General features: G+C 47.4%; 1 protein-coding gene across 14 annotated transcripts in view; it reads right to left on the bottom strand.

The window, feature by feature from the left end:
• ARSG (arylsulfatase G) overlaps positions 1 to 23,341 on the bottom strand; it is a 187,273-nt gene that overhangs the window by 62,785 nt on the left and 101,147 nt on the right. For all 14 annotated transcript variants that reach the window (XM_034942764.3, XM_063599344.1, XM_055101708.2 and 11 more), the window contains 2 exons: positions 12,958 to 13,154; positions 11,160 to 11,240 (listed from right to left, as the gene is read on the bottom strand). In XM_034942764.3, the coding sequence (XP_034798655.1) occupies positions 11,160 to 11,240; positions 12,958 to 13,154 (278 nt within the window). The remainder of the gene's footprint in view (positions 1 to 11,159; positions 11,241 to 12,957; positions 13,155 to 23,341) is intronic.

Below are 23,341 nucleotides of genomic sequence, written 5' to 3'. Positions count from 1 at the left end.
CAAGATCGGGAAGAGAACACAGCACATTTCAAAGTTAAATGTAGCTAATAGTCATCGTCACTGCAGGCTTTCTGTTGCCCACACCTTTATACCTCTATGCCATAGCATCATAAATATGACCTTATAAGTCATAGTAAGTAAGAACAATAGATAATCCATAAATGAAACTTCTAATCACTTTTCAATTTCAAACACTATTCATTCATTTAGATAAGCCTCCATACTTTGATCAGGCACTGGCACATTAAAAGTGTTAGTTGCCTTCGGCTTTCTGTCGAGAAATGCATGTCTTATGGCCATGAGAATGCATTTCTACGCACTTGCGGTTACTTGTGACTCTAATTAAAGCAGAACCTCTTAAAGCAACAAATATTTAGCCATAGCAACCAAAATATCAACAAAACCATGATTCATGAATTTGCTTATTTGTGCTTCTCTGGTTACGGAAGTGAAGTGGCATTTTATGATGCATGAAGACAGGGGCAGGCCGGGGAAGACTCACCACTGCCCACGCGGAGGAACAGTGGTCTTTCTTGGCTGGGACCCAAGGGCCATGTTTCACTGAGTCAGAAAGGCAATGCAGCAAACAAGGAAATTCGCAAATTTCTCCATACAAGAGAATCACCAGAAGAGATCTCATCTAAGACATGGATTTCTGGGTCCTATTCCCAGGAATTCTAATTTAATAAGTCTGGGGTGGGGCTCTGATTCCAGGTAATTCTGATGTCAGTGGTTTGAAAACTAGAGTTGAAGAAGTATTCAAGGAATAATTAGGATGATGCCTTTGGGGGCAGGCAGGTCTCCAGTGCCACCCCTGCCAACCAAGTGGCCTTGGGCAGAATTCATAACCTCCCTCAGTCTCAATCATCTCAGCCAGGAAGCAGGGAAATGATTGTACAGTTGACCCTTGAATAACACAAGAGTTAGGGCACTGTCTCCCAAGCAGTTGAAAATCTGGGCATAACCTTTGACTCTCCCAAAACTTAACTACTAATAGCCTCATGTTGACCAGGAAGCCGTACCAATAACATAAACATTTAATTAAGACACATTTAGTATGTTACATGTATTATATACTGTAGACTTATAATAAAATGAGCTAGAGAAAAGAAAATGTTAGTAAGAAAATCCTGGCCAGGCACAGTAGCTCAAACCTGTAATCCCACCACTTTGGGAGGCCAAGGCAGGAGGATGGCTTGTGCCCAGGAGTCCGAGACCAGACTGGGCAACATAGTGAGACCTGTGTCTCTACTAAATAAATAAATAAATAAATAAATAAATAAATAAATAAATAGCTAAGTGTAGTAGTCCCAGCTACTTGGGAGTCCTAGCTGGTAGTCCAAGTTACTTGGGAGGCTGAGGTGGGAGGATCACTTGAGCCCAGGAGGTTGAGGCAGCAGTGAGCTCTGATTAGATCACTGCCCTCTAGCCTGGGCAACACGGCAAGACTGTCCAAAAAAAAAGAGTAAAGAAAGAAAGAAAGAGAGAAAGGAAGGAAGGAAGGAAGGTAGGAGGAAGGAAGGAAGGAAGGAAAAAGAAAATTGGAAGAAAGACAAGATATATTTTCTGTTCATTAAGTGGAAGTGGATCATCATAAAGGGCTTCGTCCTCGTTGTCTTCACGTTGAGTAGGCTAAGGAAGAAGAGGAGGAGGAAGAGGAGAGGTTGGTCTTGCTGTCTCAGGGGTGGCAGTGGCAGAAGAAAATTCATGTATTAAGTGGACCCATGCAGTTCAAATCCACATCGCTGAAAGGTCAGTTGTATGTATCTCACAGGGTTGTGGGAACAGTTATATAAGATAGTGTACATAAAGCTTTAAGCAAGGTACTTTTGCATAATGCCTGCCAGAGAAGTGCCAACCAAATTACCTGTAGGGAGAAAATAGCAGAGATCACAACCTCCGACAGTTTGGTTTGGCATGCATAGTGTTTTTCATTTAACTAATGCTGAATGTCATTCGACAGGGTCCTCTGTCCAGTATATTGAATTCCTAACACTGCCCATAACTGACAAAAACAAACATGTGTTCCTTTATATCACCTGCCTGGCCCACAAAGGCATTAGCATTTGTGACTGGGTAGAGTGCCTGCCTGTTCTGAGGAGTGCACATTCTAATAACCTTCTAAAGAAGCAGGCTTTCAGCCCAGTGCAGTGGCTCGCACTTGTAACACTAGCACTCTGGGAGTCCGATGCAAGGAAGATCACTTGGAGCCAGGAGTTCGAAACCAGCCTGGGCAACAAGGAAGACCCCTCTGCCCCATCTCTGTAAAAAAAAAAAAAAAAAAAAAAAATTGTAATGTTCCAGGCATGGTGGCACACACCTGCAGTCCCAACTACTAAGCTACTAGGGAGGCTGAAGCAGGAGGATTGCTTGAGCCCAGGAGGTCAAGGCTGCAGTGAGCCATGATCACACCACTGCACTGCAGCCAGGGCAACAGAGACCCTGTCTCTACAAAAATAAAATAAAGAAGCAGGCTTTGTTTCTAAGTGTAGTATGTCCCCTTGCCAAGGATGCCTACAGTGTACTCGTTTTCTAGAAACACAGGGCGGCCTGGCCTCTATTCAGACCCAGGACTCCGGCTGGCCTGGGGTGGCCCTGAGTATGGGATGAGGACATTCCATCAAGCCTGGTGGCCAAAGGCCCAGAAAGAGACACAGTTTGACTTCCTCTAGGTCCCTATCAGCAGGCCCTGTCCCCAGCCAGGGCCAACAGCCAGAGTCCCTTATCCCTTGCTCTGTCACCTCACAGCACCTCTGACTTTTCCCCGCCCCACCCCCTACCCCAAACTGGACAGAAGGCCCAGGATGCAGAGACTGCTTCCCAGCGGGAAAGGTTATGCAACAACCTGATAGCATCAAATTACAAACAACCAAGGTCTCCTAGGAGCCTGGATGCCAAATTCAACAGAATGTTTCCTCATCACCAAGGGGGAGGAAGGAACAGTTCTGCTCTTCAAATAAAACAAGAAAAGATTTTCCAGACAGAGGAGCAGTCAGTTAGGGGAAAAACAAGGTGTTGGTTCTGTCCTGGGTAGGAAACAGATCTGGCATGGAGAAGGGAAGGCAGCTGCTGGGAGAGCCAGGCCTCCTGGACCAGGCTGTGGACTCAGAGACAGCAGGGGTGTCTAACTCGTGCCCTTCTTCTTCGGGAGAAGGCAGGGCTGCTTTGCTCTGCACCCGCCCCAGTTCCGTTTCTGTTCACCCCTGCAGGGCACAAGCCAAGTGGAGCATTCTCAGTCCACACGCACGGGGTGAAAAGATGACTCCAGGAGACGCTGCCTCATCCCATCAGCTGAGCTGGGCGGCTCGGCCAGGAAAGGAAAGGGAAGACAAGCAGGGGGGCCTGGGGGCCCTGAGAACAGGGGAAGACAGCACGTGGCCTGACGCAGCAGCCTGGCTTCAGGGAGAAAGTTGCACGACTCCGGGTACTGTTTGTCCTACTCCGTTGCGAAAACATTGACCGCCTTCTCTCTTTCATCTGCTCTTGAGTCTGGCCCCTGTACAGTGAGCCGTGCAGATGTCCCACTGATGGGGAACTGGGTGAAGAAGAGCAGGTGACCAGAGGGACCCCAGCCCCCTTGACTCACAGGACATGGCCACCTGCCGAGCAGGGCGCTGCCTGGCTTCCCAGAGCTCCAGCAGCATTCCAGGCAGAGAGGAAGAAGGAGGCTGTGGAATAGTTAGTTGACAGGAAGCCGCTTTGGAGACTGAGGAAGAAGAAGTATTTACCCCCAGGCAGCAGCCTTTCAGGCAAAGTTCACTTTCAGACTCCCAAGAAAAGAGGGGAATGGCATCCAGCCCCAGCCCGATCATGAATTCAAGTGCTGTCACCCACCGATCCCACATCAGAGTTACTGGGAAGGCCTTGCCCCAAAAAAGAATGTTATCTTGAGGTGCCTGAAATTCAGCTTCAGAACAAAGTTTCCCAAGAGATCCTGAACACTTTTAAAGTTATCTGTATGCGATTTAAGTTGCCTGATCCTTTTGTGGGGGAATCTTTTTCAGGGTGTTTGCCAATCCCCTTCTAATGCTTCTATGGGTGGGGTCCCGCCAGGTTGTTTCAGCCAGGAATGAAGAAATTTAGTCTAATGGGGGTTATCATTAGAGGCCAGGTGCAAGGCTGGGAGCCTCCTGGGCAGTACCCCCACTGATTCTCCCAACAGTCCATGGAGAATGGTCCACAACCCCACCTAATGAGAAGAGGATGCTGAGCCCTGAGCTGAGTCAAGATTCAAGCCCAGCCTGAGCCTCCAAACCCTCTCTGCCTCCCACAGATGTAGAAAGATTCAGACTGTTGCAAGGGTTAAAGACTTTTCCTTGACAATTACTAGGTTCAAAGAGCAAGATAGGACTTTCCAGGTGGCTGAGGAGTCGGGTATAACAAGGTGTGCGTGAGAGCAGTCACGTGACTTGGAGAATGAGCCAGTGATGGTCAGAGGATGTGGACCCCTCCATTGCTGGCTGGCCTCGGGGATGCCTTCCATTCTCCTTGGCCTCCGTTTCCTCATTTGTCCAATAAGGTGGTTGGAATAAAGATCGCTGAGGTCGGCCAAGCATGGTGGCTCATGCCTGTAATCCCAGCACTTTGGGAGGCTGAGGAGGGCAGATCACTGGAGGTCAGGAGTTCAAGACCAGCCTGGCCGACATGGTGAAACCCTGTCTCTACTAAAAATACCAGACATGGTGGCGGGTGTGGTGGTGCACGTCTGTAATCCTAGCTACTCAGGAGGCTGAAGCAGGAGAATCGCTTGAACCTGGAAGGTGGAGTTTGCAGTGAGCTGAGATCGCACCACTGCACTCCAGCCTGGGCGACAGAGCAAGACTTTGTCTCAAAAAAAAAAAAAGATGACTGAGGTCTTTTCCAACTTTGGCGTTCTTTGAACTTGGGGATATTCCTGGAGATTTTGTCACTGGCTTCTCTCATTGGTCATTTTGGATCAGTGGAAATGAGGCTGGTACTTGCCCTTCTCCTTGTTCTCAGCTCCCCTGATATAAGAGGGATCTTTTAAAAAAAAATTGAATAGTATGCTGGAGGGGGAGTGGGAAATGGTGAGCAACTGTTTAAAGGATATGGGGTTAAATAAAATAAATATATATATTTTAAAAGCTAGGCATAGGCCAGGTGCAGTGGCTCACACCTGTAATCCCAACATTTTGGGAGGCTAAGGTGGGAAGATTGCTTGAGCCCAGGAGTTTCAGACCAGCCTGGGCAACATAGCAAGACCCCGTCTCTACAAAAAAAATTTTTTAAGGTAAAGAAAAATTAGTTGGGTATGGTGGTGCATGTCTGTGGTCGCAGCTACTTGGGAGGCTGAGGTGGGAGGATTGCTTGAATCCAGGAGGTTGAGGCTGCAGTGAGCTGTAATGATGCCACTGCACTCCAGCCTGGGCAACAGAGCAAGACCCTATCTCAGAAAAAAAAAAACAAAAAAAAAAACGCAGGGGGCGCAGTGGCACACTCCTGTAGTCCAAGGTACTCAGGAGAATGAGGTGGGGGGATCCCTTGAGCTCAGGAGTTTGAGGCTGCAATGAGCTATGATCGCGCCATTGCACTCCAGCCTGGGGGACAGAGCAAGGCTGTATCTCTAAAATATTAATTAATTAATTAATTAAAGGATATAGGGTTTTCTTTTGGGGTGATAAAAGTGTTTTGGAACTAGACAGATGTGGTCGTTGCACAACATTGGGAAGGTGCTAAGTGCTACTTAACTGAACAACTTAAAATGTTAATTTTATGTGATGTAAATTTCACCTCCATATTTAACATTAAATAATGTCCCTCCCACTCTTAAAATCTTCCCATGATTCCACATTTCCTTAAAATAAAAGCCAAACTGAAAAGATCGTTGAACGCTGGCCCCATCTCTCGCTATTCTCCTTGGTCGCCACAAACTCCAGACTCACAGACACAGGGGCAGCTCTAGGGAGCGGCTCCTACTCCCCGATGTTCCCACCCCTGCCCGGGCTGCTGCCCTCGCCCAGAGCCTCTTCTCCTGCCAATTCCTGGCTGTCTCCTACTCATTCTTCAAAACACAAACCACCCCCAGGGAAGCCTATTTGCTACCCAATATGGTAGCCACTAGCCACATAAGGCTACTGAGCCCTGGAAGTGTGGCTGGTGTGACCAAGGAATTGAATTTTAAATAAATTGTATTAATTTTAATTTAAATAGCCATATGTAGCTAGTGCCTGACATACCAGACTGTGTAGCTCTAGACAGGTAGTTCTCAAATTTTAACCTGCATTATCGCCCAAAGGACTTGTTCAAACACAGATTCCTGGGACCCATCCCGAGTGTTTCTGATTCTTTTGGCCCGGGGTGAAGCCCTAAAATTTGTACTGTTAACAATTTCTCAGGTGGTGCTAATGATGCTGGTTAGGGACCACACTTTGATAACCATTGGTCTAAAGTTGAAAGTTCTACACTCAGATGATTCTAGACTCATGGTCTAGATGTAGATGTTCTGGACTGGTGGTTCTCAAAGTTCGGTCCCTGGACCAACCACATCAGCGTCACCTAGGAGCACCTTAGAAATGCAAAACTCCCATCAGCAACACAGCCCTCTTGGGTCAGAACTGTATGTTAGCAAGATCCCCAGGGGACTGTCTGCATATTAAAATCAAAGAAACACTATTCTAGACTATTATTCCTTGCGGTTGGGGCTTTGTTGATCTTTGTAGCACCAGCACTAAGATAGTTCCTGGCACACAGTAGGTGCTCAACAAATAGGAGGAATAGAAAACAGTAGGCACTCAATGAATGTTTACAGGAGGAAGGAAGGAAAGGAGAGATGGTGGTTGCCCAGCTAGTAAATTTATTTTTATTTTTCTGTTTTCTTTCTCTTTTCTTTTTTTTTTTTTTTTCTGAGTCTCACTCTGTTGCCCAGGCTGGAGTGCAGTGGTGCAATCTCAGCTCACTGCAACCTCCTCCACCTCCCAGGTTCAAGTGATTCTCCTGCCTCAGCCTCCCGAGTAGCTGGGATTACAGGTGCCCGCCACCATACCTGGTTAATTTTTGTATTTTTAATAGAGACGGGGTTTCACCATGTTGGCCAGACTGGTCTTGAACTCCTGACCTCAAGCTATCTTCTTGCCTCAGCCTCCCAAAGTGCTAGGACTACAGGCATGAGCCACTGCACCTGGCCAGCTAGTAAATGTATTTCTCATCATTCCCTCAAAGAATGGCGTCCCAGTCCACATCCTTAAGCCTGACTCACTATTTCAAAACTGCCTCATAAAGAGAGAAGAGATCAATAAGGCAAGTCCTCAGATAGGAGATCAGTAGGTAAATTCTTCTCCCCACGGAGAAGCCACTTACTTACAGATCCTTCCCCCTGTATCCATGGTCTCCACACCTTCTGGACTTTTAGCCTTGGGGCTTCTGACACCAGGCTATTCCAGGCTTTCTAACTGAACACTGAAGATGACAGCCTGGCCCAAGGGTGTCCCAGGTACAGAAAGGAGGAATTGTAATCAGCTAATGCAACAAACCACTCCCATTTATGCTGTATTTCTCTAGGTTCTTGTTTCTTTTTTTTTTTTTTTTTGGAGACAGAGTCTCGCTCTGTCACCCAGGCTGGAGTCCAGTGGTGCGATCTCAGCTCACTGCAAGCTCCGCCTCCCTGGTTCACACCATTCTCCTGCCTCAGCCTCCCGAGTAGCTGGGACTACAGGCGCCCGCCACCATGCCCGGATAATTTTTTGTATTTTTAGTAGAGACGGGGTTTCACCGTGTTAGCCAGGATGGTCTCGATCTCCTGACCTCATGATCCACCCACCTCGGCCTCCCAAAGTGCTGGGATTACAGGCGTGAGCCACCGCGCCCGGCTGGCTCCTGTTTCTTGACACACCTCCATCCACCTCCAGTCCTCCTTAGCATCTTCTCTTGACCCAACTCTCCAGAAATCACAACTAAATCACAGCATTTTTGAACTGAAGAGGACCAAAAAGATCTATACATATATATATAGAGAGAGAGAGTGAGAGTGAGAAACACCAATACTCCAAGAGAGAAAATAATCTGGTCACTGAAAAGGTTAGTGGGAGGTGGTACTCAGCTCTCCTGACCCCGACTCAAATTTCCAGACACAAGATATGGCCACAGTCCTGCAGCCACTTGCTCCTAAAGTTCTCAAGATATCTGATCCAAGGGACAATAGGTTAAAATTGAAAAATAGGCCAGGCATGGTGGCTCACGTCTGTAATCCCAGCACTTTGGGAGGCCGAGATGGGTGGATCACCTGAGGTCAGGAGTTCAAGACCAGCCTGGCCAACATGGAGAAACCCCATCTCAACTAAAAATACAAAATCAGCCAGTTGTGATGGTGGGTGCCTGTAATCGCAGCTACTAGGAAGGCTGAGGCAGGAGAATCACTTGAACCCAGGAGGCGGAGGTTGCAGTGAGCCGAGATCATGCCATTGCACTCCAGCCCAGGGAACAAGAGTGAAACTCCATCTCAAAAAAAAAAAAAAAATTGAAAAATAAAAATGATCACGGCTGGGCATGGTGGCTCATGCCTGTAATCCCAGCACTTTGGGAGGCTGAGGCAGGTGGATCACTTGAGGTCAGGAATTCAAAACCAACCTGGCCAACATGGTGAAACCCCGTCTCTACTAAAAATACAAAAACAAAAACAAACAAACAAAAAATTAGCTGAGCGTGGTGGCACACACCTGTAATCCCAGCTACTTGGGAGACTGAGGTAGGAGAATCACTTGAGCCCAGGAAGTGGAGGCTGCAGTGAGCCAAGATCGTGCCACTGCACTCCAGCCTGGGTGACAGAGTGGGACTCCTTCTCAAAAAAAAAAAAAAAAAAAAATCAGCATTTCCTTCTCTGCACCAGAATCGAGGTGCACAATGCTTCAGTTTCTAGGTAACTACAATTATCCTGCCAGACTAATACGATGACGGGAGTGCTAGTGGAGACCACCTGGAGACAGCTGAGGGCCATAGGTCAGGATTGAGTTTGACAGCAGGGAAAACAGCCTGATACGGTTTGGCTCTGTGTCCCCACCCAAATCTCATGACGAATTGTAATCCCCAGTGTTGGAGGAGGGGCCTGGTAGAAGGCGACTGGGTCATGAGAGCGGATTTCCCCTTTGCTGTTCTCATGATGGTAAGTGAATTCTCATTAGCCTTGGCTGTTTAAAAGTGTGTGGTGCCTTCCCCTTCACTCTCTTCCTCCTGCTCCAAACATGTAGGACATACACGCTTCCCCTTCGCCTTTTGCCATGATTGTAAGTTTCCTGAGGCCTCCCTAGCCATGCTTCCTGTACAGCCTACAGAACTGTGAGTCAATTAAACCTCTTTTCTTTATAAATTACCCTGTCTCAGGTAGTTCTTTATAGCAATGTGAGTTTATCTCTTGGAGTATTGGTGTTTCGATCGATCGATCGATCGATTGATAGATAGATAGATAGATGACAGATAGAACAGGCAGACAGACAGACAGATAGACCTTTTTGGTTCCCTCTAATTCAAGAATGGTGCGATTGTGTGTATTAGTCTGTGGACTAATACACAGTCCCAGATCTAAAATTCTACCCCACACATCCCTCAGTGAGGGTAAACTTGCCAGGTCCACCTCTGAACCCCTTGGACACAAATACCTCCTAAACATTTAATTTATATGAAACAAACAATACCAGTTTATTGTGGGGGGAAATTCACCCCTTCAACTCTCCCTCCGCTGCCCAGAGGTAATTACTGCTAATGTTTTGTTACCCTTTATTGACTCTTTCAAGATTTTTTGGAGTCTACATATGATTATTTTTATATAATAAAATCATACTTTACATATTGTTCCATACTGGAACCTGCTTTATTCATTTAAAAATATTTCATGTAAATGTTTCCAAGTCAATAAAGATGAATTATTTTAGTGGTTCTTTGTTATTCCTTTTAATGGAGGTATAGTAATTTCTTTAAGCACTATCTTCTTACTAGACACTTGGGTTATGTCCAACTATGAAAAAAATTCACTGCAATGAGCATCCTTTTTCGTATGTCATTGAGCATGTGCCTAATTATTTCCTTAAGACAAATTCTTACAGGAGGAATTGATGCATCAAATGATATGCGTATTTTTCAAGCATTTGGTCCATATGTCAAATTGTCCCCAGCATGGCTGCAGTCTCAGAAAGTGAGGTCCTTGTGGCAAAGCTCTCCCAGAGCAGATGGGAGCTGAGTTGGAAGTTGGAAGATGTTGAAATAGAGACAGAGGCAGCTGTGAGAAGCATTATGGTACAGCAGGGCGAGCACCAACTTTAACTTCAGTGGAAAACCTGGCTCCCTCCTCACAAACTGTGTGACATGGGCAAATTACTTACCCTCTCTGAGCCTCGCTCCTTCTTTTTTTTTTTTTTTTTTTTTTGAGACGGAGTCTCGCACTCTCGCCCAGGCTGGAGTGCAGATCTCGGCTCTGTCTCTGCAAGTTCCGCCTCCCAGGTTCACGCCATTCTCCTGCCTCAGCCTCCTGTGTAGCTGGGACTACAGGCGCCCGCCACCACGCCCGGCTAATTTTTTGTATTTTTAGTAGAGATGGGGTTTCACCATGTTAGCCAGGATGGTCTCCATCTCCTGACCTCGTGATCCGCCCGCCTGGGCTTCCCAAAGTGCTGGGATTACAGGCGTGAGCCACCGCGCCCGGCCTAGCCTCTCTTTTTCTTCATCTGTAAATGGAGCTATGACTGCCACCCTCTCACTCTTGTAAGAACTGGAGACAATGTACATTAAAAACCTTGCACAGTTGTACACTAAATATTTTTTGAATGGATGAAATAAATTAATGGTTAGATGGATGGAGGGATGAATTTTTAAAAACGAAGGAGGAAGAGCAAGGGAACAGGATGAAAGTAAAGACAAAGCTCATTTGTTGGAATGTTTGTAGGTAGACTGGCTCATTGGGTGGAGGGCTGGTCGCCTTTGGGAAGTTCTAGGAGGAGAGACAGGGATAGTCCAAACTGAGCAGTCGTTTTCTCCACCACTACTTGTTCCTTCTTCTCTGGGTGCTGGTGGCTGGTGAGCAAATGTGTCCCTGTTTCACAATGATGACCCTAAGGCCCAGATATAAGTTGTCCCCCACCCGGAGGCAGAATCCCACACCCCAGCCTGGGCTCAGCATTGCAATGGGATCCACCAACCCCAGCTGAGCCCCTTACCTTGACGAGTTTGCCATAATCCAGTGAAGGGACCCACACTGCCCGCTAGCTCACACTTCTGAGCCCACGGGCCATTGTCTCCTAGAAACCAGAAAAAGCATAATGGTCACCAGTCTGGTTGGACACTTTCGCTGACCCTCCTACTCTGGCCCTATATCCCTTGCACAGAGCAGGAACTAGATAGAAAAAGGACTTATAAAGACAAACATGGGCCTAGTGCAGTGGCTCACGCTTGTAATCCAGCACTTTGGGAGGCGGAGGCAAGCAGATCACTTGAGGTCAGGAGTTCCAGACCAGCCTGGCCGACATGGTGAAACCCCTTCTCTACTAAAAATACAAAAATTAGCCAGGCATGGTGGTGGGCACCTATAATCCCAGCTACTCTGTAGGTTGAGGTGCAAAAAACGCTTGAACCCAGGAGGCGGAGGTTGCAGTGACCTGAGATCATGCCACTGCACTCCAGCCTGGGTGACGGAGCAAGACTCCATCTAAATAAATAAATAAATATAAATAAATAAAGACAAATATGATTCCCATCCGTGAAGAACAACCCTTGATATGAGACGTGTCTCTACTGGGCTTTCAGAGACAGGTGGCCTTTTCCTGCCCCAACCCAGTCCCATCGTGAGCCTCTTGCCTTCCTTGCCTTTCCTCCTCTTCCTTCCTCTTTCCTCCCTTGCCTTTTTGTAAGGTGTCAGCAATCTCATTGCCACTGTCATCAGCTTCAGCCCAGCAACTGTTTATTGAGCATCTATTATGCACCCAGTGTTTCACATACATCATCTTGTAATCCTCCAACATGCTATGGAGTAGATTCGGTTATTAGCTTAATTTTGCAGATGAGGAAAAGGAGACTTGGAGAGATTAAGGGAATTCCCCCAATAGTAGAGTATAGCTTCAAACCCTGTAGGAGTTTATAACACCTTCACTGCATGGTAGAGAGTATAAGTCTCTACTTGACCTGAAAGCAGTGCTTTTTTTTTTTTTTTTTTTTTTTTTTTTTGAGACAGAGTCTTGCTCTGTCTCCCAGGCTGGAGTGCAGTAACACGATCTCAGCTCACTGCAACCTCCGCCTCCCAGGTTTAAGCGATTCTCCTGCCTCAGCCTCCAGAGTAGCTGGGACTACAGGCGTGTGCCAATATGCCCAGATAATTTTTGTACTTTTAGTGGAGACAGGGTTTTGCCATGTTGGCCAGGCTGGTCTCGAACTCCTGACCTCAGGTGATCCGCCTGCCTCAGCCTCCCAAAGTGCTGTTATTAGATTATAGGTGTGAGTCAACCTGGCCAAAAGCAGTGCTTATAACCTCTGCAGTCGCTCCAGACAGAAACCTAAAACACACAATGCATGTGTGAGGCCTTTAAAGAGGCCACTAGTTCAGCTCGCTAAGGCCACTCAGCCAAAAGACGTGACACGGGGAGTGGCAGCAAGTAGAATCTTTGGGACCAGGGAAGATGGAGAAGAGGGAAATCTTAGAACTGCACAGGGACAACACAGGCTCACAATGTCAATGTCATTCAATGGCAATTAAGAGCAATACCCAGATAGCCTGAATCGACACACAAGGGGCCAGCAAGGTGCCTACTCTGTGTGTGCAAACCTTTCCAGGGACTTGGCCTTGGAGGCCCCAATGGACAGGTGCTCAGCATTCAGGCCAGCAAGCCTTATCTGGGCCACAAGTTCAAAGCAAGCCTCCTGACCTATGAAAGGGGATCACGGGGCCAGACTCTGCTCTTCACAGGTAATGTGCAAGGTTGTCTATTAAATGGCAGTTAGGCTGGCTGGCTTTTACTACTTTACCTGTAAACCAGAGGAATGTGTTTTCCTTCACTGTGTGGTCAACTTTGTCCTTGATCTGGCCCACCAGACTGTCCATCTCCCGGAGCCCTGCACCATACAGGCTTCTGCCCCGTGGCGCTGCTGGTAGCTGAGTCACGGGTAAGGGCACGTGCATGTGGGCCAGAGCCACATAGAGCAGGAAGGGCCTCCCGCTGGTGCTGAAACAGGAGAACCAAAAGGTGACTCTGCAGAAGGCTCTCCTGGCTCATCTGGTGCCTCAGGGATCCTCCCTCTCCTCCAGGAAAATCCCCAAAGCTCCTTCTGCCCCACGGGCTCAAGAAGGACACATTTATCCAGAACCTTCCAAGGAAATGTGAAAGCAATCTGGTTAGCCAATTAAAAATGAGAATTGTAATAACAGTTACTATCCCTTATCATTTACTGAGAGCTTATTATATGGGACTCACGTTGTCTAGGTTCGTCCTCATCATAGCCCCGTTTTTCAGATGAAGAATCAGAAGCTTAGAGATTAAAGGACTTGCCCAGGATATGCAATTAGTTACATGTCCGAATCTTGCTCTTAACTGCCACACTGTAAAGTCTAAGGCACACACACACACCTTTAAATTTTATTTTGCAGCATCCAGACTATCCTGTCCATTCTCAGCCTCTCATTCCTTTCTTTCTTTTTTTTTGAGACAGAGTCGCACTCTTGTCGCCCAGGCTGGAGTGCAGTGGCGCGATATTGTCACACTGCAACTTCCGCCTCCTGGGTTCAAGCGATACTCCCGCCTCAGCCTCCTGAGTAGCTGGGATTACAGGTGCCCACCCCCATACCCATCTAATTTTGTATTTTTAGTAGAGATGGGGTTTTGCTACGTTGGCTAGGTTGGTCTCAAACTCCTGACCTCGGGTGAGCTGCCCTCCTCGGCCTCCCAAAGTGCTGGGATTACAGGCGTGAGCCACTGTGCCTGGCCAGCCTTGTTCCTTTCTAAGAGATAAATGGTTGTCTCGAGTTGATCACAGGTATTTCAAGGACACATATGACCACCGGGTAACATCTAGATCAGGGCTCTGTCAGAGGCCTTGTTGTTCGGCTGCCTCTGTACTAATCCTGATTTCCCTGGAAAGTGCAGAATGAAAGGCTTGGAGGGAGCTGGGTGGCCTCCAAGCAAAGGTCCCAGTCCTACTCCCAGCCAAGAGCAGCTGCAGAATCACAACGGTGGCAGGGACCTTCAGGGGGCCCCTCTCCCACAGATCCATCCATGGGGGATCTTTCAGAGGACACCAAGCAAGGGTATTGGGAGAGTACAGAGTCAACAACATTCCGGTGGGGGTAGATGCATGGCCCTTTCATACTAGTTCACGCAGAGATTCAGTTGTCCCCAGGGTTCTCCTTAGCTCACCCTGGTTTACACCACCTTACAGCCTTGCTCTATAGCCAACTGTGCCCTCAAATCCCCCCTGCACCCTGGCTCCCAGGGTCTGCCGCCCGGGACTGTGCTTGCACTCAGTTCTCTTTGCTATGCATAAAACCCTGGACACAAGTCCCAAGACAGGGGCATCTGCCTTCCCCATTTTAATCCACACTTTCTCTGCAACATTGCTAGAGTTGTGTTGTTCAGGGCAGCAGCCACAAGTCACATGTAGCTATTTAGATTTAAATTAATGATAATTAAATCATATTAAAAGTTCCATGGCCCACACGCTAGCACATGGGTGGACCCGGAAAATATTATGCTAAGTGAAATAATCCAGTCACCAAGAAACAAATAATTGTATGATTCCACTTGTGTGAGGTACCCATAATAGTCAAATTCAGAGACAGAAGGTAGGATGGTGAGTGGCGGGGCACTGCGGGGAAGAAAAACTGGGCAGTTTATGTTTCATGGGTACAGTTTCAGTTAGAAAAAATGAAACAGTTCTGAAGATGGATAGTGGTAATGGTTGCAAAACAAAGTGAATGTTTAATGTGACAGAACTTTACATTTAAAATGGTTAAGATGGTAACATTTTATGATTATATATACCTGTATATATACATACCCACAATAAAATACACACACACACACACACACACACACATACATAAATTCCTAGCCACATTTCAAATGCTCAGCAGCAGCAGGTGGCTAGAGGCTAGCAGCTTGGACAGTGCAGACAGAAAACATCTCCATTCTTGCCTAGTTTTTTCGTACAGCAATGATTTGCAGTGCCTGATGCCAACTCTCCCAGGGATGGTCATGTACAGTTGTGCAGGTTGTGGCCTGCATCAGGACATCCTGCTGAGTGAATGGGTCCTTATTTCCAGCTTACAATCTACTGGCTGGTTACCCTGCACAGGGCAGTGCCTGGCCAGTGGGGGTGGCTTTTTTTAATTTTCAGGTAGATTCCATATCGCAGTGGTGCCTAGACCTGGCTCAAATTTCAAGAATTTTGCAAACCAGTTGTTAAACATGGCCATTGCTAAAAATTCAATTATAAAAGTTCACAATTAAATAAATTTTATTTTTTTTTTTTTTTGCCAGGCGTGGTGGCTCACACCTGTAATCCCAGCACTTTGGGAGGCCGACGCAGGCGGATCACTTGAGGTCAGGAGTTTGAGACCAGCTGGGCCAAGATGGCAAAACCCTGCCTCTACTAACAAATACAAAAATTAGCCAGGCGTGGTGGCAGGTGCCTGTAATCCCAGCTACTCGGGAGGCTGAGGCAGGAAGAACCACTTGAAACCAGGAGGCAGAGGTTGCAGTGAGCCAAGATTGTGCACTGCACTCCAGCCTGGGCGACAGAGCGAGACTCTGTCTCAAAAAAAAAAATAAATTAAATAAATAAATAATATTTTTTGAAAGCAGTACATTCTCACCATTTATCACTTCCCAACTACTACATTCTACTATGATGTAGGCTCATGGGGTTATTTACACCTATTGTATCTGTGTGGTGGAAATAACACACAATGGCTTGCTACTGCCCATCATTTCTCAATGCCACATTCGGTGACATCTCCATAGCTGGAAATCAGCCATGATGAGATTGAATATTTACACCTCAGGAATTGGCAAATGCTACAGACTGCAGCTGTTTTCTTAGAAATCAGCTCACCATGTGTATGGGCGAGGGGTGGTCCTGCTGTCCACCCTTCATCATCCATCATCATCTTCCAAACTCTCACCCATTATCAAAGTCACATTAGCACCCTGAGCCAGAGGCTTACAGAGACAGGCAGTTATGAGAGATGGCAGAGCACAGGCTGATGAAGAGCACAGGCTTGAGAATCCTGCATCCAAACCTCCAGATTTGTTATTTCATGACTGTATAGCCCTGGACAATTAACCTCTGTCATCTATAAAATGGGGACAATCAGACCTCCCCAACAAAGTTGTGTAACTTCCCACACTAAGCATCTAATAAATGGTAGCTTATTTTGTTGTTGTTTTTTGTTTCTGAGACGGAGTCTCGCTCTGTCTCCCAAGCTGGAGTGCAGTGGCGCGATCTTGGCTCACTACAACCTCCGCCTCCCAGGTTCAAGCAATTCTCCTGCCTCAGCCTCCTGAGTAGCTGGGACTACAGGCATGCACGCCACCACACCTGACTAATTTTTGTATTTTTAGTAGAGATGAGGTTTTGCCATGTTGGCCAGGCTGGTCTCGAACTCCTGACTTCAAGTGATCTGCCTGCCTTGGCCTCCCAAAGTGCTGGGGTTACAGGCATGAGCCACTGCGCCCGACCGCTTCCTTGTTAATAATGTTGAATACATGCCAGCAGTAGTAAGCATAAATGATGCCCAAGGATGTACCTCTTTCCCTGCATCCTGATGCCAGGCTAGATTCCAAAATATGGCATCAGTCAGAGCCCACACAGACTAGTCCCTTGGGGACATCTGTCCCGCAAGCCACCTCTTCATTATGCACCTGTGCTGAATGGAAAATAGAGTGGGGGACACCTGATGCTTTAAAAAAATACTGATTATATCACAATGTGACTTCACTTTTGTTTTCTAAAACACATTCATTTCAAGTATACCTTAATAAAACCAGGGAAACACATGTTTATGCACCAGCATAGAATGAGGCTAGAAGAACATACTCAGAGGTATTAAAACAGGTCATCCTCACACCTGTAATCCCAGAACTTTTGTGAGGCCGAGGTGGGTGGATCACCTGAGGTCAGGAGTTCAAGACCAGCCTGGCCAACATGGTGAAACCCTGTCTCTACTAAAAATACAAAAATTAGCCAGGCATGGTGACACGTGCCTGTAATCCCAGCCAGCAAGAGAATGGCTTGAACCCAGGAGGCGGAGGTTGCAGTGAGCCCAGATTGTGCCACTGCACTCCAGCCTAAGCAACAGAGCAAGACTCTGTCTCAAATAAACAAAAAACAAAACAACAACAACAAAAAAAAACAGGTTATCTCTGGGGTGGAATTCAGGGTGATTTTTTTTTGTTTGCTTGTCTCAGTTTTCCGAGATTACTAAAGGGAACACATGCTATTTTTGTGGGAAAACAAGTGGAATGGTGAGTAGAGAAGGAAAAAAACAAGATGACAGAGGGGACATTCCAGGAGAGCAAGAGGATGGGGCAGGGTGTGGAGACAGGGTGTGGAGAAGATTATGGTGCAGGGACCATTAAGGCTGGGGAAAATCATCTGATCCGAAATGGAAGAGGGCAGGTGAGAGGCACCCATCTCTCAAGAAGTGTCCCCAGATGGTGCCTGGGTGGAAGGAGGCAGGCCTGGAGGTGAAGGCAGGGCTTCCCTCATGCAGGGGGAAATGAACACCTGCAGCTCTCAGCCCACTGGCCTCTCTGGTGGTGGCTCCCTGGGGATGGATGGGCAAGGGGTCTCTCTGAAATGGACTGCTGCAATAACCACTTGTCCCCCGCCCCACCATTTTGCCATCTTCCACTAGACCCTGGCATCACAGACAACCTTCTCTAACCCAGACTTGATCTGGCAGATCTCTATTTAGAAACGTACTAGGGCTCGGCCAGGCACGATGGCTCACGCCTGTAATCCCAGCACTTTGGGAGGCCGAGGCAGTTGGATCACCTAAGGTCAGGAGTTCGAGACCAGCCTGACCAACATGAAGAAACCCCATCTCTACTAAAAATACAAAATTATCTGGGCATGGTGGTGTATGCCTGTAATCCCAGCTACTCGGGAGGCTGAGGCAGGAGAATCGCTTGAACCTGGGAGGCAGAGGTTGCGGTGAGCCGAGATCGCGCCATTGCACTCCAGCCTGGGCAACAAGAGCAAAACTCCATCTCAAAAAAGAAAAAAAGAAAAGAAACAAAAGAAACGTACTAGGGCTCATTGCAGCCTGCAGGGTCAATCCAAACTCCTCACCCAGTCTTTGCAGCTTTCCCTATCTCCGTCCCTTCCAGCCTGACCTTCCTTCCCCGTCAAAGACTCTTTCTATATGCCAGTGTCCCAAGCACCTCACCTACTTCCTGTGCCTCGTCTATGTTATTCCTCTCTCAGCAGTATTCTCCCTGTTATCTTGTCTAAAAACACTTAATCAGTTCTTAAGATCCAATTCCAAAGCCACCAATAGTCCTCCTCCTTTGTTCCCAGGTCATGGTTGGCTGCCTCCTGTCTGCCCCCATCCCTGCCATAGCCCTTTTCCCTGCTTCTTGCGGTATTAATAAGATACAAACAACCTGCATTAAAGCCATGTTTTTACATATCTGTTTCCCCACTAGCTTGGGAATCACTCAGAGACGGGACATGTCTAATTCACGTTTGAATCCCTGGCACAGCACCAGCACATCACTGGAGCTGGATAAAGTAACTCACTCATTCATTCATTCATTCATTAAATATTTATTAAGCTCTAACTGGGCACTGGGGACAGAGGAATGAGCACAATAGATACGATTTCCACCCTCTTGGAGTTTAACATCTAATTGAGACCAGAAAAGAGAAAAAGGCAACTAAAATATAAATAAGATGATTATTTAAAAAGTTAGTATAGGCAGCGCATCCCAAATCTGAAAATCCAAAATACTCCAAACTCCGAAACTGTTTGAGCGCTGACCTGACACTCAAAGGAAATACTCATGGGAGGATTAGGGATGCTCAGCCGGTTAAGTATAATGCAAATAGTCCAAAATCTTTAAAAATCCAAAATCTGAAATACTTCTGGTCCCAAGCATTCCAGATACGGAATACTCAGCCCGTAGGAGAGATGGAAGAGAAATACAAGGTGCTGTGGAAGGTGTAACAGGGGAACCAAATGGGGTTTGGGGTGTGGAGGGGAGGGAAAGATCCCTGAGACAGTGGGACCTGGAGGACGGTGTGTGGTGACCACACAAGGCAGAGAACATAGCCCTGGGGGAGACGTTCGATATGATTGCCTCGCTAGTCATTAGTTTATTTTCTCACTCACTAGAGATCCGTCTCTGCATTCAAACAGGAGAAAGGAGAAAGAGGGGTTGGGGGTGAGTATGGTCTTTGGAGCTGAACCTGGATCCCTGACATAGGTTGGTGTCGGGTGGGAGCCGGGTGAGAGGCAAGATGAGGAGGGGGCAGCACCACAGCAGGGGCACTTAGGCAAGCATGGGGGCCAGCAATGAAGACGGGTAGTGAGTCAAGGAAAACGGAGAATTCTGCAGATCCCAGGCATGAGCTCATGAAGGCTGGAACATGTCTTTCATCTCTGCATCCTGAGGACCTAGTTCCAAAAGATGCGTGTCCTGTGTCTTAGCCTGCTCGGGATGCTATAACAAAATACTACTCCCTGGGGTGGCTTAGTATACAACCATCGACTTCTCCCAATTCTGTTTTTTGGGTTTTGTTGTTGTTGTTGTTTTTGTTTGTTTGTTTGTTGTCGTTGTTTTTTCTGAGAGTTTCGCTCTTGTTGCCCAGGCTGGAGTGTAATGGCATGATCTCGGCTCACTGCAACCTCCGTCTCCTGGGTTCAAGCATTCTCCTACCTCAGCCTCTCAAGTAGCTGGGATTACAGGCATGTGCCACCACGCCTGGCTAATTTTTGTATCTTTAATAGAGATGGGGTTTCACCATGTTGGCCAGGCTGATCTCGAACTTCTTCTGACTGCATGTGATCTACCCGCCTCGGCCTCCCAAAGTGCTGGGATTACAGGCGTGAGCCACCGTGCCTGGCCTTTTTTTTCTTTTTCCAGGTTCTAGACTGCAGAAGGACCTATTTGTTTGTTTGTTTGTTTTGTTGTGTTTTTTGTAGAGATGGGGGTGGTCTCACTATGTTGTGCAGACTGGTCTTGAACGCCTGAGCTCAAGCAATCTCCTACCCTTGGCCTCCCAAACTGTTGGGATTACAGGCATGAGCCACCACGCCTGACTTTACGTCTCCCAGTTCTAGAGGCTGGGAAGTCCATTGTCTGGTAAGGGGCTGATTCTTGGCTTATTAACAGACAGGTGCCTTCCCACTGTATCCTCACATGGCCAGGAGAGAGCACACCATAGTCTCTTTCTCTTCTTTTAATACAAACACTAATCCCAACATGGGGGCTTCACTCTCATGATCTTATCTAAACCTAATTTCCTCCTAATGGCCCCACCTCCTAATACCACCCCATTAAGGGTTAGGATTTCAATGTGTAGTACATGACACCATGGAAGATTGATTTGTTTGAAAGGTCTGATTTCAGGCTGGGCACGGTAGCTCACACCTGTAATCCCAGCACTTTGGGAGGCCGAGGCAGGTAGATCACCTGAGGTCGGGAGTTCGAGACAAGCTTGGCCAACATGGTGAAACGCCGTCTCTACTAAAAATACAAAAATTAGCTGGGTGTGGTGGCAGGCGCCTGTAATCCCAGCTACTCGGGAGGCTGAGGCAGGAGAATTGCTTGAACCTAGGAGGCAGAGGTTGCAGTGCGCCAAGATTGCAACACTACACTCCAGTCTGGGTGACAAGAGCGAGACTCAGTCTCAAAAAAGGAAAACTAAGAAATGTCTGATTTAAAACATGCTGGGCCACTGCTCATCCTGATGCCCGATACACTCCTGCTTATCAAGCCCTGTATTTCCCACTTAGGTGCAATGCACGGTCCCAGACCTCAAAAGGAACAGAGGCCCAGCTAGCTCTGTGACCTAGGAGTCATGCCTTCTACCTGCTCCTTTTCCCATTCAGAGATTTGCCTGCTGCTTAAAAAACTCCAATCAAGCATTAGCATTCAGCATTGCTACCAGATAAAGGGTCTAAAGTCAAGTAAACTGAATGACCAGCAGTGATACCCAAGTACTACGTCGAGGGTCTTGGGTGAGACACTAAAGCCAACTAAAGACCCAAGTAAAAACTCCCTAAGTCCCAGGGTGGGCCCCCTTGTCAAGGAAGAGCGGGAAGCCACACTCTAGGGATAGCTGGTGGTTTTGAAAAACAGGTCCAAGGTTGGGGAGGGGCTTGAGGCAGGGGCCAGAGTCATGGAGGAGGAAGGGCATGGACCTGAGGGCCTTTTCTGCTGATGCTCAGAAAATCATTTGGCATGTGGAAATCCCAAAGAAATCAGCATTTCTGGGGATTTCCTTCTGTAAAGTTAAATGCCAACAGGACTCAGGACTTTTCACTTAATAACCAGCTAATGAATTAACAAAACTGTTCCCCTTTTTTGTATAATAAAGAGGCTGTTGGTTGATTTGCCCTTTAATGGATTAATTAACGGGTGGATGTCCAGGCCCTATGCCCACTTCGGAGGGGGCATTAAACAGCCCCGAGTCCCCATTCCTTCCCCTAAGAACACAGTGTCGTTTGAGTCACCACAAAAGCAGAAGAGACTGTCCCCACTAGCCTTGAAGCATCCACGTGCCATGGGGCACAGGGGCCTGAAACCATCCCAAAGATCCAGGGAGCTGGGAGACGCTCAACCCTCCAGATGGGAGAAGAGGCTCTGCCCTTTCTACTATTGACAATCTGAAATAAAACAACAGTGTTCTTAGAAAGTCCTGATAAACCCTTAAGATGCAATTTCTGAAGACCTTAGGAGCTGCTTTTGAGATTCAATCCTTAAATAGGTTTTATTACCAAGAAAACAGGATGCCTGGATCTCCTGCATTGCTGCCTCTACCCTCCCTGCTGAGCTTCTAAAAACGTCCAATGTGGCTGAGCGAGGGGTGGGGGATTCCTGCATATTCAAGGGGCTGCTGTGATCACTTAGCCACAGGTAGAGTCCCTTTTTAATTCTGCCCAAGTGGACAGCCGTGCAGCACGTGCTTTCTTGCCCACTTAGGTTAAGGCTGTAGAAAACACCAAGTTTCTTGGAGTCCATTGCCCTTGAGGAGTGGAATCTCCTGGGAGGAAGATAAGATGAACATATATGGGGTCATTAGAGGGCAGCAGAAGGCAGTTATGAAGGGGGCGGCGAGGGTGACTGTGTGTGCATGTGTGCAGGTACATGTGTGTGTGTGCACTTGCACCCCACAGTCTATGGGTGTGCATTCCAAATAAGTGTGCACAATTTTGGAGTTGTCCATTATTTCACAATGTCCATTCTTTGCCCTGACACCTCACAGGTATATGATTTATTAGAGATACACTGTGGTATGGTTTTGTTTTTGCTTTTTTGTTTTTTGGGTTTTGGGGGGGTTTTGTTGTTGTTGTTGTTGTCGTTTTGAGATGGAGTCTCACACTGTCGCCCAGGCTGGAGTGCAGTGGCCTGATCTCGGCTCACTGCAAGCTCCACCTCCCGGGTTCACGCCATTCTCCTGCCTCAGCCTCCCAAGTAGCTGGGACTACAGGCGCCCGCCACCACGCCTGGCTAATTTTTTGTATTTTTAGTAGAGACGGGGTTTCATCGTGTTAGCCAGGATGGTCTCGATCTCCTGACCTCATGATCCACCTGCCTCAGCCTCCCAAAGTGCTGGGATTACAGGTGTGAGCCACCGCGCCCGGCCGGTTTTGGGGGTTTTTTAAGAGACAGGATCTTCATGTGTCAGGCTGGAGTACGGCGGCACCATTATGGCTCACTGCAGCCTTGAACTCCTGGACTCAAGTGATTCTCCCAGTTCAGCCACCCCAGTTAGCTGGCACTACAGATTCACACCACTATGCTCAGCTATTTAATAACTTGTATTAATTTCTTTTTTTTGAGACAGAGTCTTACTCTGTCGCCCAGGCTGGAGTGCAGTGGCACAATCTGGGCTCACTGCAACCTCCACCTCCCGGGCTCAAGTGATTCTCCTACCTCATCCTCCAAAATAGTTGGGACTACAGATGGGTGCCACCACTCCCAGCTAATTTTTGTATTTTTAGTAGACACAGGGTTTCCCCGTGTTGGTCAGGCTGGTCACGAACTCCTGAACTCAGGTGATCTGCCTGCCTTGGCCTCCCAAAGTGCTGGGATTACAGACGTGAGCCACCGCGCCCAGCCACTTTTTATAATTTTTTGTAAAGACAAGGTCTCACCCGGTTGTCCAGGCTAGTCTGGAATTCCTG

This window comes from Pan paniscus, chromosome 19 (assembly GCF_029289425.2).
Source record: "Pan paniscus chromosome 19, NHGRI_mPanPan1-v2.0_pri, whole genome shotgun sequence".
NCBI classification, from domain to species: Eukaryota; Metazoa; Chordata; class Mammalia; order Primates; family Hominidae; genus Pan; species Pan paniscus.
Note: the sequence above shows the minus strand (reverse complement) of the source record. Positions and strands in the feature narration are given on the sequence as shown.